Raw genomic sequence first — 16,414 nt, forward strand, 5'->3', positions numbered from 1 at the left:
TGCCAAAGGTCAAAACTGCGTCAATGAACAGAAACAATGGTAAAAGTTGCAATGATGGAGACATATAATATATGATTGGTAGATAAATACTGCCAAATGGAAGTGGTGATTTTTTTCACCTTTAAATTTTAAGTATTCTTTGATTCTACATTTTCTTGTCTTCCCCTACATGTTTAAATTTTGTTTTTATTCTCTTTTTTCTGTATACCGCAAACTTGTATTCACCCTGTTTCTGTTCAGATGAATAATTCCTGTCGCTGCAGTAATAAAGTTAAACTAATGGCGCCATCATCCCTAACAGATACCTGTGCGTGACACATTATTTAAACATGTAACTGGCAGTTAAATTTGGATTTTCTTTGAATGACCAGCCCAGTCTCGTAGAAATTACGTTCATATACAACTAATTTGCAACAGCAAATACATTTTTGAAGGAAAAGTAATGCCGACCAAAATATGTTTTCTATTAGCATAATGAGGAAATGTTGTTAATTAATGTTCCTGGAAAAATATCATTAAGATTGATACTGAACTGAGTAAAACATTCACTGATGTATTTCATTTTTTCCCGCCAAAATAGGCAATTCTGCAAGACACTATCCAGTCGTAGTGACTGAAGCATTATTCAAAAGGCAGCAGTTATTTATTAATATTTAACCAAAATGACAACGTTTCCACAACTCTTAACCAAAGTGCTTATATTGCATGAACCTGACCCAAACCACAATATTTCCTTACATTAACTTTTGTAGCAGGAGTCAGGCATCTGAACCCCAGACAACATCCTTACAAATCCAGCATGTTATACAAATGTATTATTTCAAAGAAATGTCTGTGAATATAATCCAAGCTGGAATTATGTTTGTAGCAGACAAGGTTGTAATGACTTACAGTAAACATGAGTTTACTGCTGTATAAATAATGGGTGCAATTTTATAAAGACTTACTTTATGTGGCTTTATTTTTCATGTCTTACATGGTTAGTTGTTGTTAGTCTTTTAATTATTTTTTTTTATCAGTAATGACAGGCTCATTTTTGTCCTTTAACTGTTGCCCTCTTAATGACATGGTGTCCTTTCCCTGCCCTCGGTGTGTTTGTGTCTGCATGGGTGTCAGCCGTTACCTCCACCCAACAAGCTCACTTCCTTGTTTTCCTTGCCACTCACTTTTCCTGTGAACTGATATCTGTGGCAAAATAAACCAAACACAAACCTCTCACCTTTCTAGTCAAATAAACTTCACACCTCTGTTTAACCTTAGAAGAACAATAAACTTTACAAACACGTACACCCATCCTGGTTTCGGCAAGACCTTGTAATGGAAAGTCCTATTTTCGTTTTTTTTTTTCTCCCCCCTACATTTAATTTTTTTTTCTCATATCCCATGAACAGAAGCGTATCTATGTAGATGCAGGCAGAGATGTTGAGAGGAGAGTGTGTGATGTGCACCTCTCATTCCTCGCTGGGATCAGAGGATTTTGTATGAGGAGAGGTCAGAGGCTGTGATTGTAAAGTTACTTCCAGATTGCCACTCCACTGGCCAGTTGGACGGATGTGAGGGATTATGTCAAATCTGCACTGTATTGTTGCATTTTAGTCAAATTACTCTACTCTCATCTGTGATAATAGGTACACACAAACACGCACACACACACACGTACACACTCACTGCTCTACTTACTTGCATAATGGATTGAAATTTGTCTTTGTGGATATAGAGACAGGTGTTACTTTGTTTAGAATGATTGGAGTTGATTTGGGAATGTGTGTGTTGCATGTATCTCCATCCGTTATGTAAAATCAACTTGTTTTGAAAAAGTGAATGTGTTGGGAGAAAGAAATCAACACTTCATTATAACCTAATTTATATTTCAGTTGCAAGGAGCCAGTTGTCATCATAATAGTCAGCACATAAATAACCCTATATGTGTTTAAGCTTACATTTATCTTTAATACCATCTTTACATCTTTATTTTTTCTCTTTTATGTATCATGTACCATATTTGAAGAAGAAGAGGAAGAGGAAATGTTTGAGAGCTTAAAACCTCACCTTTCCTCCTTGTTTTTGTTTTGAAACTCTTCTTTATTTTTATCAAATGATGTCATTTCATGTCAGATCTCTCAATCTGCAGTGTGTGGAGACTTACTCATTAGTTACTGATGTAATGTATAGCAGTGGAGTGACTGACTAGCCTGAGTTTGCCTCTTGATGGTCATGGCATTACAGAAGTTGTATCAGATGCCAGTTATTTGTTATTTTACCTACAGAACTTTACAGTGCTTAGTACTATGTTTGTTAAGATCTGAAAAATGGCAATAAACTTTAAGTCAGACAAAAGCCTCCATGAGCATTGATGCAGGCAAGGAGTGCAGGGTATCTGCAAATTCTAAAAACAGTGTAGATGGAGACTCATTTTGTAAACATTTTGCCAGTGGAACATTTTGGCTTTTTTGTTTTGTATTTTTTTTCCTAAATTACATGCCAACTCCCATTAAGAAGCCATTTTTCATTAAGCTGATTACTGTCCCCTTAACAAAAAGATTCCTCATCTATGTCTCAGCCTCTTCTTTCTTCAGTTCATACAATTTTCCCGTTCAGAAAAAAAGTGCCTGTAGAGTTTGTTTTCCTCACACACTATCAGCTAATCTTTGCATTATCAATATTTAAATCACCTTTTGTCTGTGACTACTCCTAATTCTGCTTGCAGACAGTCACTCACATACAGTGACTCAAACTGTCATACGTACTGTACAAATACAAACTTACACATTAGACATACAGTACACAAATACAAACCTGAATGCACTACTGCTTGTATACATACACACACACACACACACACACTCCACCATAGAGCACAAAAATAATCTAATATTAATCACTTAAATTTCTAAGCTGTGACTTACTTATCATCACACAGTGGCTGTATTATAGCTTGATATACGGTATATGAGTTATTTAAATGTGGTGCTTATCATATTGTTTGTGAAGTTTATGGAAACACAGGCATGCACAAATGCTCTAATTCACCTGTACAAAGATGTTAACACTGCCTCTCCCGCACACACACACACACACACACACACACACACACACACACACACACACACACACACATGCAAGTTAAAATACAGTGTTGTTTAATGTAAAATGGAACCAGTTAATTTGATTCTGTAAACATTTTTTTTTCCTTTGTGTGTTATTTTTGTTCTTATATCTTCATATTAACTTCAGAGCACACACTCCAGGTATTAATTCCACAAATTCCAGGCACTTTGAAGTGTCACAGTAAAAGTGTGCACGTCCGCGCGTACATACGTGTGTGTGTTTGCTGTAGGCGATGGTATCTGCGCACGTCGGATTTTCTGATGTTCTGCATTCCTCTCGGTGCCTCGACAACAGGCCGAGGTGAATACACGCGGAAACTCAAACGTAAACAAAAAGGAAGAGCATCTTACTCATGCAAATTGTTTTTCCCCCTCTTCCTGTTGGTGGATTTATTTGTGAACAAAAGAAAATAAATAGCCTGCTGCTTTATCTGGAGCTGCTATCACAAGAATGCATTCTAACCTGCCTCTCTGTCTCCCTCTCAGTTTGTTTCTCGACCAGTACAGAGCCTGCCTGGTTGATGCTATAAGGAGATTACTGCAGCCCAATGTAAGTGTGTGTGTGTGTGTGTGTGTGTGTGTGTGTGTTTGCCTCTGTGTGTCTACTGTATATATCTCTGCTTATCCCCCTTCCTCTAAATCACCACCCACTCTCCTCAATCATAATTAGGCCTCGCCCAAAACCCTATACACATTAATAGTCTGACAGGATTAATATCATGTAATGCTTTAATGCTTATTATGAGCAACTTGAATGCATCGCTCTGATCTCCGCCTCGCTCTCTCCTGCCTTCCCTTAATCATAAATCCGAGGCAACTTCTCCCTTTTGGCCTCGCGATAAGGCCTCACGCTGTGACAGCCAAAGCAAATGGGGGGAAAAAAAGCAAAAGGCTGGAAGAGATAGGGTTGAGGTTTCTATTCATCTGAGGGAAGAGGGCTGCGTTTTAAGTACAGAGGCCAGACTGGTATAGGGAATATCTGTTTATGAAAAAGAGGTGAAGACAGCACTGAAGGGAAGGAGATAGGGGGGAAAAAAGAAGGAGGACAGGACACAGGATGGGGTGAGGAAGGAGAGAGATGGATGGCAAAGATGGAAGGAAAGGAGCAGAATGATGAAGGTGTGAAAAGATGGACAGTGAAGAGAGATGCATGATAGAGAAAAATCAGGAAAGGGAAATTTCGCTGAGAGAATTGGTGCACAATACATTTCTCTTTTAGCTTAAAATCCCAACATTGATCTTGTTTGAAAACTTTTATAGACGGAGGAGACGAAACATGCAGGTTATACTGTGGTTTAGGGCTGTATCGTATTTTCATTCACACAAAATTTCAAGGCATAATGTTTTGAGATACTTTACTTCTTTTGATAAACTTGAATCTTTGAGTTGTAGAAACTCCAAAAATTATATTTCAAGACTTGTAAACTCATTGAAGTTAAAGTTGGAAGTGGTTAAGAATTTAATATTTTAAATTATTATATTATTTTTAAATTCTTAAACTCAAAGATTGTTTAGTTTATTTCACAACTTTGTGAAACAAGTTTGAGTTTTCTCAACTTTTTTTTTTTTACAGAGTAATTATAGTTAATTTAATAGGCGACAATAATTGAGCTATCTTTGCAGCTTTAATTAGGTTTTCTGTTCAAAGTTGGGTCATTAAAGGATCACTTCACTTAAATTATTAAAAAAAACAAACAAACAAGCAAAAAAAAAAAACAGCAAGAAAATCCAAATGTCTGTCTGTCCCATCCTTTCATAAACAATGACCCTGTTTCTCTGAATAATCCACAGACCTTCCTGTAAACTGTTTTCAGTTGAACTACTTTCTACAGAAGAAATAGTCCCCATGAAAACTGCTGACTGCATGTTCTATGGATAATCCAGCAAACTTGGAAAGAGATATTGTTGTTGTAGTTTTTAAATGTCATTTTTAAATGCTGTCATCACCTCAGATGTAATTGCATTCCCTTGCTTTATTGTGGTGGAGGCAGAAATCTCGGTGACAGATATCTTAAAAACCTGGGCACATAAAACCGAAACTATCCGCTTTGCTAGATACCACAATAGGTAAGTGAGAAAATATGCATCTCTGTAATTTGGGTGAACAAACCCTTTAAAATCCAATTTCCAGTCAGAGATAAGTAGACAGACAAAAGGAATATATTATTTATATTACATTCAGGTTGTTGCCACTTTCCTCAGCTGACATTTCAGACAGTGACATGCGCAGTAACACCTCCAACCTGAATCTGCGTCTCAGTTGCAGCTGAATGCAGAAGCTGCTGTGGTCGAATGACAGACATGACATCTGGCCATTGTTGTACATCTGTGTGTTAAGTCTCTCTTCATGTCTTTCTCCCTTTAATCCAGAGGAGATAATTCAGGGGCTAATATGATTTGAGTGTCGGCCATCAGACTGTCGCTGCCACAACAAGCTTTGCCAAATATTTAATAATTTGCTAAGCTGATTAAGCAATTAACAAAGCAATTAATTCTCCCATCTAATGGCACTAATTTGTTGTTTCTGACAAAGGTGGTCCATCCGGTGGGCTAGATCCCCTTAATCAGCTGATTAGTGCTGGGAGGAATTTTGTCTGTTTGTTTGCTTTTACTGTGTTTTTACAGAGGGAGGGAGGGGGTGCAACTGGATATACAGATGAAAAATCATCTGTCAAATGGAGTGATCCTGCTGTTTTCCCTGCCTTTGTGTTCATTTAGCTTGTGTGTGTATTTGCTGTGTGTGTGTGTGCTTGTGTGAACATCCCTCTTTGCTCCATTTAATTAAAACAATAATAACATGATCAACATGAAATAAAACTGAAAGCTGAAGGATTTCAAAGAAACTTTGAACCTGTTGGTAATCCTCTTAGTATTTGCAGGACGTCTGTGATGCTTGTGCACATACAAACACTCTTTCTTTCTCTCTGTCTGTCTCACACACACAGGCACACACACTCATATGAGAAGACAGTTCACACCTACATGTGTGTTCACATTTGATTGGATTTGTAGAGCTTTAATTTTTTTGGTTTATCGTAATATTTACCTGGTAAAAATCAAAGGAAAGAGAGGCTGTGTGTGTATATGTGAGTCTGTGTCTTTATGTGTGTAAAGCTAATCAACAACTGCTATAAGAAATAAGGATTGAAATGTACTGTGCACATTTTCTATCCAGGGCATGGCATTGGTGTTTGCTCCACTGCGCGGTGAAACGCTGAGACTGTTTTGTCAACTGGCCCAGCAGGCCGGACTCTACGTCTCTCAACACCACCAGTACGATGCTCAGGTCATGAATGTTCACTTGAAGGTAAGAAGCAAGTCCTGTAATGGGAAGACATTCAGGCAATGAGCTAAACCAAAGCAATGATCAGATAATCAAAAACATTATTTTAAACATCACATTTCCACAGTAAGACCTTTTCTCAGGGACTAGGAACCTTTGGAGGAACTTCCACCACAGGGACCAGAGTTTATATGAAGATTTTTATTTTACCCCCTAAAAAAATCCATAATTGGACAGGAGTACTTGCCAAAAGTAGACGAAACTTTGGGGTGGGGCTTGTGGCGCTGACGATTACTGACTGCTCAATTTTTTGCTCATTGTGCTTTGACACATCAGCATAGAGTGACGGAAGAAAGCGTACAACACATGAACAGGATAATGAAGCCTGTTTGTTGCTTTATATGGTGTCATCGTTTTTTTTCTATTTTCCCAGGCAAAAATGACATGTACTTTAAAAACAGCTTTTCATATATCTGACTGTGGTGGAAACGCAGACAACAATGAGGTGAAGGGTCAGTTTCTTGAAAAGTTGTTCCTGGGACTAAACATTCTGTGCACTTTGGGTGGAAATCCAGCTGTTTGGTATAAGGATGTTTTTAAGGTTTCCTGCAGCCAAACAGTAGTTCCCATGATGTGATTCTGATTCTCCACCATCATACTATACTTGCACACTATATGACTGTTGAGAAAGTTGGTTGGTTGGTTGTAATCATTCTTCCTCTTCAGACTGGCCATAGAACTGTTCCTTTTTAAGACGACTACACTGTAAGAGTCACAGGTCCAAATCCACAGCCTCCATTCTGTGCACAAATACATTTGGTTAATTTGGACTGCTGAAAAGTCACATTTGTTTTATTTGAACATTTGCAGAGGTCATTAACATCTGAGCAGTGAAAATAGATGTGGATGTTAACTGGTTAACACAGCTCAGTTGTTCACTTGAAAATGTGCAAAGTCTGTTGCTACTTAATAAAGAAACAAGCAAAAATCCAGGTCGCGTAATGTACACTCAGCTTTAATAAAGACTTGCGGATTAGCCTGTTCTTTGATGTTTAGAGACACTTTGTGAGACACACCAGAGCTAAAACAAGCTGCCTTAACTTGGCACCATGAGAGAGACGAAGCAAGGGAAGGAGAGAAAAGGACAGTGAAAAAGAGAAAAGGAGCGACAGAAAGCACATGAGTAGGCAGTGTTAAAAGAAGTGGTGTCCAGCTGTTAACTCCATTACACACACAGCTACAGAAGAACAGGACAGCAAGGAGCGGGCTAAATTGGTGCACACACGTTCACCTGCACTGGTGGGACAATTGGACAGACTGGCCATTAAAGTGCCTGTTAAAGTGGCCTGAACCTCAGCAAGGAAAATCTCACTCCTTCTCTCCTTCTCTATTCATCCTTCACTAAATTTAGCAAGAACAAGCACTTACATATTCTATACTTAAGAGACTCTGGACCCTTTTAAACCAGATTTAGGGTGAGCACACATTTATAGAGCAACTGACTTAAGACAGGTCAAATTGTCACAATCCACATTTAGCCTCCGTACCATGCACCAGTATGCCTCTCTGATCATGTTACTCCAGCCAGTAAAATTTTCTTCCTTCTTTTTTTCCGATTGTTTGTTACCAGTTTGTTCACATCCAGTCTTTTCAAAGTTACATTAGCAAACATGCTTTGTTTGAGCGAATTTTATCAACATAACAAGGAAACTGTTCACTGTCAATATACTATGTTGTATGTCAGTTGTAAGTCCCTGCATGTGGGATAGTGCATCCAGCATAGGGTCTGCTTCTCTTATTGTTTGCACAATCCCCAGTGGACAATATGGAATAGCAGGGCATTTTAAATTGGAATTAATTACTTTTCTGCAAGTTTCACACAAAAAAATGGAAAATGGACAAATACAGTCAGATGAGGGGAGAATTGTATATATGATGAGAGAACTTTTCTAAACGGAAAAACAGTTGATATTTGGAACAAGCTTAAATGACAGAACATTTGTAAGGGACATTCAATTTATGAGGCATGGCTTCAGATGAAAAAATCATAGTTTGTGGTTTTGGCCTGCAGCACAAAAGGAGCTAAAGTGACTTTAGAAAAAGGGAACAAAATTCTAGAAAACGAAAAAAGGGAGGAAAGAAAAAAGAGAGAAGTTAAGAGGAACAGAAAAAAAATGAAGTAGCTTCAGTGGGATTAAAGTGGATGCTGCCACTGCCTTAAATTTAAAAGAAATACAACTTGGTTTGAAAACGCTGCGGGGAGAATTGATTGGGCCCCAAGGCCACAGAATACACTCATTGAATAATCCTAATGGTTCAGCACCTCAACCGCTGGGGAAAATTGCCTCTCAGACCTGTTTTGGTGATGAGAGTTGCTTGACAACAGAAAGTGTACAGCGGTGAACGGTGAAATTCAGATTGATTCAAATTGATGTGGGATATAAAAAAAATCACCCTGAAATTATACTCTTTTTTTGGCATGCAAGTGGACTGTCAGACCAGTCAGCTCAGGCTTGAAATGCACACTCCCATCTGTGACACACACACACACTGGCGCACATGCACACACACACTCATGCACAGTGGGGTCAGGTGCTGCGTGTGGATATGAGGACAAGTTGAAGTGCCCCCCTCACATCTGAAGGTGATTAAGTCTCCTCTGCTTATCTTCTGATGAACACTCTGAACAACCCCTGTGTGGGTTTGTGTGTGTGTGCTTGTATGTGCCTGACTGACCATTCTAGACACACACACACACACACACACACACACACACACATACACACTGTGCACACAGCTAAGAAACAAGCTATATCACAATCCCACACAGACCAGACATCACTCAGACAGCGTATTGGCTAGACATTACACACAAACACACATACCACATGATGATATCACAGCGAAACATACACTACCACCATGCACCCCCCCCCCCCAACGCACACACACACACACACATCCAAATGAGCAGCTGCTACTCATTTGCACTACAGATTAGCTTTCTTCAGCTATATTTACTTTCAGTGGGTGGACCAGAACACAAGAAAAATGCATATCACAGCTGACAGTGGAACACACACTATGGATTTTCTTTTACTGCAGCTTAAAACAATCAAAGACGTCCGCACCAAGCAGGTGTATCCATTTTTAGAAAAAAAAAAAGAAAAATGGAACTGAAAAGCTTATATGTTATTAATTTTAATGCTGTGTGTTCTAGCTGTTAAAATGACTCTAATTTGTGAACAAAACACACTCAATTAAGTTTCACTCTCACTGACCCTGTCATGAGATCTAGTTGAGTCTGTTTTAAAAAGCTGCCTTCTGTTTTCTTAGATAGTTGATCGTTGGCTCTCATTCCATGATGTCAAATACCAACATTTTGGGTTGGTAAAATATCCCAAGAACAGTAAAGTAATGAGAGAATAAGGAAACACAAGCAGAGGGCAGGATCTCTGCAGATACAACCACCGACACACACTTCTAGTGGGTCATAAGTGATGACTGAAAGTGATGATATCCATATGAGTCTAGACATTGTTTTTTAGGAAAATGTTGCATATTATGCGTTTAAGAAATATTTTACATTTTATAGTAAAGAAAAGTTATAATTTGCTATAGATGTATAAATTCAAAAAGTAATATGTGATACGTTTTCAAGATCAATTATTTAAATATGGGTGTCAACTAGAATCATAGCAATTAATTGATTATTTGATTAGTTGTCAACCATTAAATTAATCGCCAGTGATTTGGATATTTAATTAAGTGGTTTGAGTGACTTTAACAAGGAAAAAGTGACAATTCTCCATTTCCAGCTTCTTAAATGTGAATATTTTATGGTTTCTTTACTCCTCTATGACAGCAAACTGAGTGTCTTTTGGTTTGAGGATGTCATCTTGGATTTGAGGAAAAACTGATCGATATTTTTCTGATATCTTATAGACCAAATAACTAATCAATTAATTGAGAAAATAATCACAGATTAATCAACAATGAAAATAATTGTTAGTTGCAGCCCAAGTATCGACAGAGCGATATCTTAGAAATCAGTTATATATAAGCAGTAAAGCACACAAATGTGTTAAACAAAAGGCTGACTTACTAATTTTGTTTGCCAGTGTATTTTGTTTGGAATCATTAGTTTTGACATCAATTGTTTGTAAACCTATATGATCATATATAATACAGGGTTCAGCGTTAATGTTTTTCTTTTCACTTCCCAGTGAAAGTTAATTTTTTACTTTCCCCTGTACAAACCACTGCTGGTGGTTAAGAAAAAAACAGTGACTTAAGTTAATTGTCATGCTTAAGCTAGGGTTACAACATTTATAAAATGTCAGAAAAAAAAAACGAAAATCCCAGTGTTTCAAAGTCCAAGGCGAGGTCTTTGAATGTCTCATTTTGTCAGTCTAAAATTCTGAGATATTCAGTTTAATATGATAATATATGAAACAATGCAAGAAAAATCTATATTTTAGAGGCCATTTTGCACAAAAAAAATACTTCAACGATTAATCAATTATCAAAATAGTTTAATAGTTTAATTTTTAAAAAAGATTTTCTCGCTCATCATGGCATTTTGCTTGCTCCGGGCAAATTGACAATCCGTATTGTTGAGCCCTGTATCTGATATGCTACCACTTAAAGGCACACAATGACAATATTGAGTCATCGCTCAATTCTGGTACTGAGGTAGTGCCACACACCAATCAAATTCCAAACTTGTTAAAATTTTCCTCAACAATATCATAATGTAGTTTGAGTCTCCAAATATGTCATTTAGGCCGAGTTTACATCTTCTCATACTCCCATAGCGACTCACAAGCTCCTCCATCTGGCACAGTCACTGTTAAACAAACGTACCCCCACTCGCTGCGAGTATATATCCCTCGCTGTGCCGGTACGACACATGTCAGATTTGATTTTGTTTTGAATATACTGCCTGTCTTAATGTTAGCTTTGTGAATGTAAGTGTGAAAAAGAAAGAGCGAGGAGTGTTTTTAGCAATTCTTTACAAACCGTCTCCAGACCCCCAGCTCGCTACTCTGCAGTTTTCCAAACATACACACACTCTCGCCCTCTGACACAAGCACACTCGAGGGACTGCAGACAGCAGGCAGGCAGGCCCGATGTGCAGCGGCAGTGTGTGTCTAAGAACTGTGTGTGCGTGAGTGTAAGGCGTGTGCTGGGACGGGCAGACAGGGCTAGCGCGTTATCCTCTTATCCCCACTGTTGTGGAATAGAGAGGCAAGCAGCTGGAGGGACTGCAAGAAGCCTGATAATGCCAGCGCTATTTTCTAACCCGCCATCTTAATCTTGTTACTCAAATGGTTGTGAAGAGAGAGTCATGAATTTTAATTTCTCACACACACACACACACACACACACACACACACACACACACACACACACACACACACACACATGCATGCAAGAGGAGTGTGTGTGCACATGTGTAGATCCCCCATCTCTCTCACATGCATAAATAGTATCCCCACTGTGTCCATGCACTCACACTCTCCTGCTTTCCCTCGTTCTTTCTGTCTCCCTCCTTCACTCTTTTTCTCTCCCCCCTCAGCTGCCCATTCCTCCCTCCTTCCCCTTTTTCCCTGACATATCTTCCTTCACCCTTCTCCACCCGCCTTCCCTCTGCTCCCCACTATCTTCCCATTTCCTACATCACGACCCACTTCTCTATTTATTCAAGCCTGTCCTTCTATCCCTTCCTCTACTCGTCTCTCCATCCACCCAATCCCTCATTCTCTGTTTCCTAATCCTGCCGAGGGAGACCCCAGACATCCGGTTCATCCGTCCCCTCCCTTGTCTCAGAGCCGCCCCCCCTCTCTTTTTCCACCTTGTTCACTTTCTCTCCGGCCGGCACAAGCAGGGCAAGAAAAAAAAAAGAGGAGGAGGAGGCAGAGAAATAGAGAGGCACAATGAGAGCATGAGAGAGGGAGACAGAGGCTGGAGCAAAAGTGGCAATAAAATAAATGACTTGCACCTTCGAAAGGAAAAAAAAGGAGAAAAGATTGGGGGGGTGGGGGGGTGGGGGGTCGGGTTGAGAGCCGATTTAGCCAGCCACCCATGAAGCTGATTAGGCAGCCTGCGATCAGGAGGAACAGCTTTGCTTGTTAAACTTTTCACCTCTGCGAGCTCTTAGCCCTCACCGTGTTAAGGCCCCCTCCCTCCCTACCTCCCTCCCGATCCCTCCATCCCTCCATCTATCGCTTCCTTGCTCCTTCCGCCTGGTAGAATTTGAATGTGAATGCTGGCCGTGGTCCCCGTAGCAGGCTTAGCACGGGGGGCAGGCAGCTGCCCCTCCACGCCCAACCACCCCCTGGGCCGTCTGCTCTCTGCCTCTCTCTCTCTGGGGGTCACAGGTTCAACCACAGGCCGGTGCCTGGAGGGATGGCCACAGGAAGATAACGCACATGAAGGGCACCGGGGGAGAGAGGGAGGGACCGGAGGAGAGAGGGGAGAGGCAGACACGAGCAGTTTGTTCACATTCAACAAAAAGGAGAGAAATTGGAAAAAGGGAGAATGAAGAGAGGTGGCACAGAGGAGATCTCTTGCTTTCTCGGGACAAGATGTGGGAAAAAAAAGTGATCAGACATGTGAGAGCGGTTTGTGTCAAGGAACAGTGCGAAGCAAAACCAAAGGTAGCCATTTAAATCACACCAACCTCCTATTTTCTGGGTGTTGTGACATCGTAGACTACAGTATATCTACAGGAAATGTTGGGGACCAGCACTTTATCTGGTTTTACAATGGTATACTATTAGTGTGTACATGTAACAACTTGTATCTACTTTTGTATGTATTGTAAATGAATCATTTTGGCTATCAGTCAGTGCTTACACACATTAAATGTGTATTTGTCACTACAGCTACTGGTGAGAAGATGAAATACGACCACTTTGAAGTCATGAAGACATTCACTTTACAAAGTAATCTATCATACGCTGCTGAAGTTGTTGCGTCTCCATCTATATATACCCACACAATTTGCATACTACAATCTGTTTTCCTCTTAACCACTGCATAGTAGAGCTCAGTAATGTAATGTTAGTTCTGTTAGTTCAATTTGCTGTGAATGTACAGTGTTAACTTCAGGTGATTCAGGGAATTAGGAAAAATGAATTGATATGTAGCACACTATTTAAATAACATATTCTTTTAATCTTTGGACTTGGGGGAAAGAATTGAGTATTTTCAAGTAAAACTGTTCAAGTCCAGTGAATTCACGAGTCACTGATGTTCAGTTCTAAGTAAAGTTCTAGAAGTTCTCCTTTTTAAAAAAAAATGAATTATAGTTGTCATAACAATAATTTTAAATGAAAAAGTATGTCTTAATTTGTACTATGGAACTTATTTAAAGGACACACAAGCTAATTTAGATATTTGGATGTTTGAATAAAATAAGAACTGCAGCCCACAACATCGTGATTTTTATGCCACGAAATGGTCTAATTTGCTGAGAAAACAGCACGCAGTCAGCAGCTGAGTTTGTAATGTAAGTAGGTTTGAGTTGGATGGATAGCACCTGCCGCTGACTGGAGTGAATTTTGGGTCAGTCTGAGTTTCTGTTTGTTGTGAGGAAACCTTTTCACACAGTTCTCCCCTGTCCTGGTCTCGCCACACACATGTACACACACTTGCAGACAATCACACACTCTCACATGAGCAGACCCACTAAACTCACTTTCATAAGTCTCTGATCATTTGGCCAGACACAGAGCGAGCTGATTAGCTGGTGCATGCTGACACTGCCAAGTCTGCTTAAAAGGGCACTGAGTGGGCACGACATGGGCACCCTACAAAGCTGTGTGTGTGTGTGTGTTTGTGTATACACTCACTAGACCTGGAACAATTAGTCAATTAACAAATTTAGCAACTATTCTGACAATCAGTTAATCATAAATTTTCAAATAAAAATACCAAACATTCTCTAGTTCCATCTTCCACAAAGTGAGACTTTTCTGCTTTTCCTAAAAGTTTCTTTGGGTTTTGGACTGTTGATTGGAAAATTGTAATTTTGAACTAATTTCTTTCAGCCCTAATTCATATATTACTGCAGTGCCATTTGTATTTTATGGCATTTTGCCTTAATTTCTGTTGTGGACAGTAGAGAAGGTGATACTATTTGAAGGAAGAGGGAAGACAGATGATGTGCAGCAATGGACTAAAATCGGTGATGTTGTGACCAGATACGTAGATACTTTAATTGCCCCTGAGGAGAAAATTCACAAGATCACCTTAACTTTCTAGGCAACCAGGACAGCCCAAAATATTGAAAAGACTGATAAAATATTCTACTGAACTGACTTTCTATGAAAGTTTTAGTCTGTGTTAATGCTTCTCTTGTTTAATTTTCAGATGTTGAGCGAGGGAAAAGAAGCATACGATGAGAACATCCACTACCCCGTCCTCCTCACCTTGACCAAAGGACCTCAACCTGTCAGCCACACTCACTGAACCAGAACAAGTGAGCCTTCAGCGCTACATGGCACCACTCCACAGGCTTTTGGATATTTGAGACGGATTGATGCTACAGGGTCATGTCAACGACGTGATCCACAAGTGATCTGAGTGAGGAGGAAGAAATGCATTGAAAGAGCAGTATTAGTACACAGTAGGGTAGTGTTTGTGTCAAAGCTGAGTCAGACTGGCACAGCGAGCAAATCACAAATTTATTATGAGAGGATTTATCTTAAGATGGTGCATGGCTTTAGACAATATTTGAGCGTGCATGTTTTGTAGTTCGAAGTGTTGGTGACGAACAACCTCACTTCTTGCGTCTGAGGAGAAAGAAAAGGAGAGGCCGATATATTCTGACCTAGTATGTTTTAATCACCTGTCATCTGCCAAATGTCTGCTGTCAGTCACTCGATGATCAGTCAGCCCTTTAATCAGTTAGTCATTCATCCTTTTGGTTAGTTTATTCAGTTCATTAGTTATCTAGTCATCATTCCAGCCAACAAGCCAATCAGTTGTTTAGTCAGTCAGTCAGTTACATTTCCTCACTCCTTACAGTAGGTTTCATTTTTTCAGTCAGTTGTCCCTCTTTAACCAGCCATTATTAACCTATGCCACTGTGTTTCTGGCCCCAGCATGGAGGCCAGCTCTAATTCATTAACTATCACAGACTGTGGAGCAGCTCGCAGTTTCCTGTGTGTTTCTTTCGTTTCTCTTTGTTCCCTTCTTCCCCCGCTTTAATTTCTTCTAATACAACTCATTCATCCCAGTCAGAGGTCAGTATTAATAACTTCTTTTGTGCATTACTTCCAACAGTGCATTAACACATTAAGGCACTTTCAGATTTAAGAGCAGTTGTTGCTGCGGGGAGCTACAGCTGGCATATTCCACAGGAACATCGTCATGGATACAAGTAGTTTGCTGTACATCACTTAATGTAATTTCACTCTACACAGCTCTGTTGGAGTTATAATGTGTTTAATCTGTGCAGTCTGTTCTGACTGCACCTCCAATAACATCCCAAAATCCCAAACCAAAAATGTGAAACTCAGCTCCACTGACAACAGAAACAGAAATTGGGCTTTGCAAGTCTGTTTGAGTTGCCAGCTGAATCCTCCATCACTTCATTCACAAATATTTAGCACTTCAAAGTGACTTAAAATGAGTCATCTGATTGGCAACAGTCAGATCCTGTGGCAGCTGCTAAACACTGCTAAAAGCTCCAAGTCTAAACAAACCTTCAGGAAGTGTGTGTCCAAAGAGACAGAGAGAAAATACACGTACATGCAGTTATTTCTGCTCCTCACATTTATTGACAAGTGACCCCAATACTGTGGAATAGATTTAAAAAATATGATATACTGTATCAATCTTTTTTTTCCTTTCCCTTTCCTTTTTTTGTGTGCACCCCCAGTGTCCACTGGTTGTACACAGCCATTCTAGCTGGTTTCCAGATGTCCACTGGCTCTGTGACTTCAGCATCACTCTCAAAGTGCAACATTCACATTTGAATATACTGTGTAATGCCTGCATACACTCAACAGCA

At 39.7% G+C, this 16,414-nt stretch overlaps 1 protein-coding gene across 1 annotated transcript in view; it reads left to right on the forward strand.

The window, feature by feature from the left end:
• The window catches only part of camkmt (calmodulin-lysine N-methyltransferase), a 152,803-nt gene extending 137,480 nt beyond the window's left edge, over nt 1-15,323 (forward strand). Inside the window, exons 9-11 of the mRNA XM_084735321.1 lie at nt 3,594-3,657; nt 6,283-6,414; nt 14,770-15,323. Coding sequence (XP_084591447.1) covers nt 3,594-3,657; nt 6,283-6,414; nt 14,770-14,868 — 295 coding nt within the window. The 3' untranslated portion in view covers nt 14,869-15,323. The remainder of the gene's footprint in view (nt 1-3,593; nt 3,658-6,282; nt 6,415-14,769) is intronic.
• Nucleotides 15,324-16,414: the final 1,091 nt, after the last annotated feature.

The sequence above is a fragment of the Lutjanus erythropterus genome, chromosome 14 (assembly GCF_056507025.1).
Source record: "Lutjanus erythropterus isolate fLutEry1 chromosome 14, fLutEry1.hap2, whole genome shotgun sequence".
NCBI lineage: Eukaryota > Metazoa > Chordata > Actinopteri > Lutjaniformes > Lutjanidae > Lutjanus > Lutjanus erythropterus.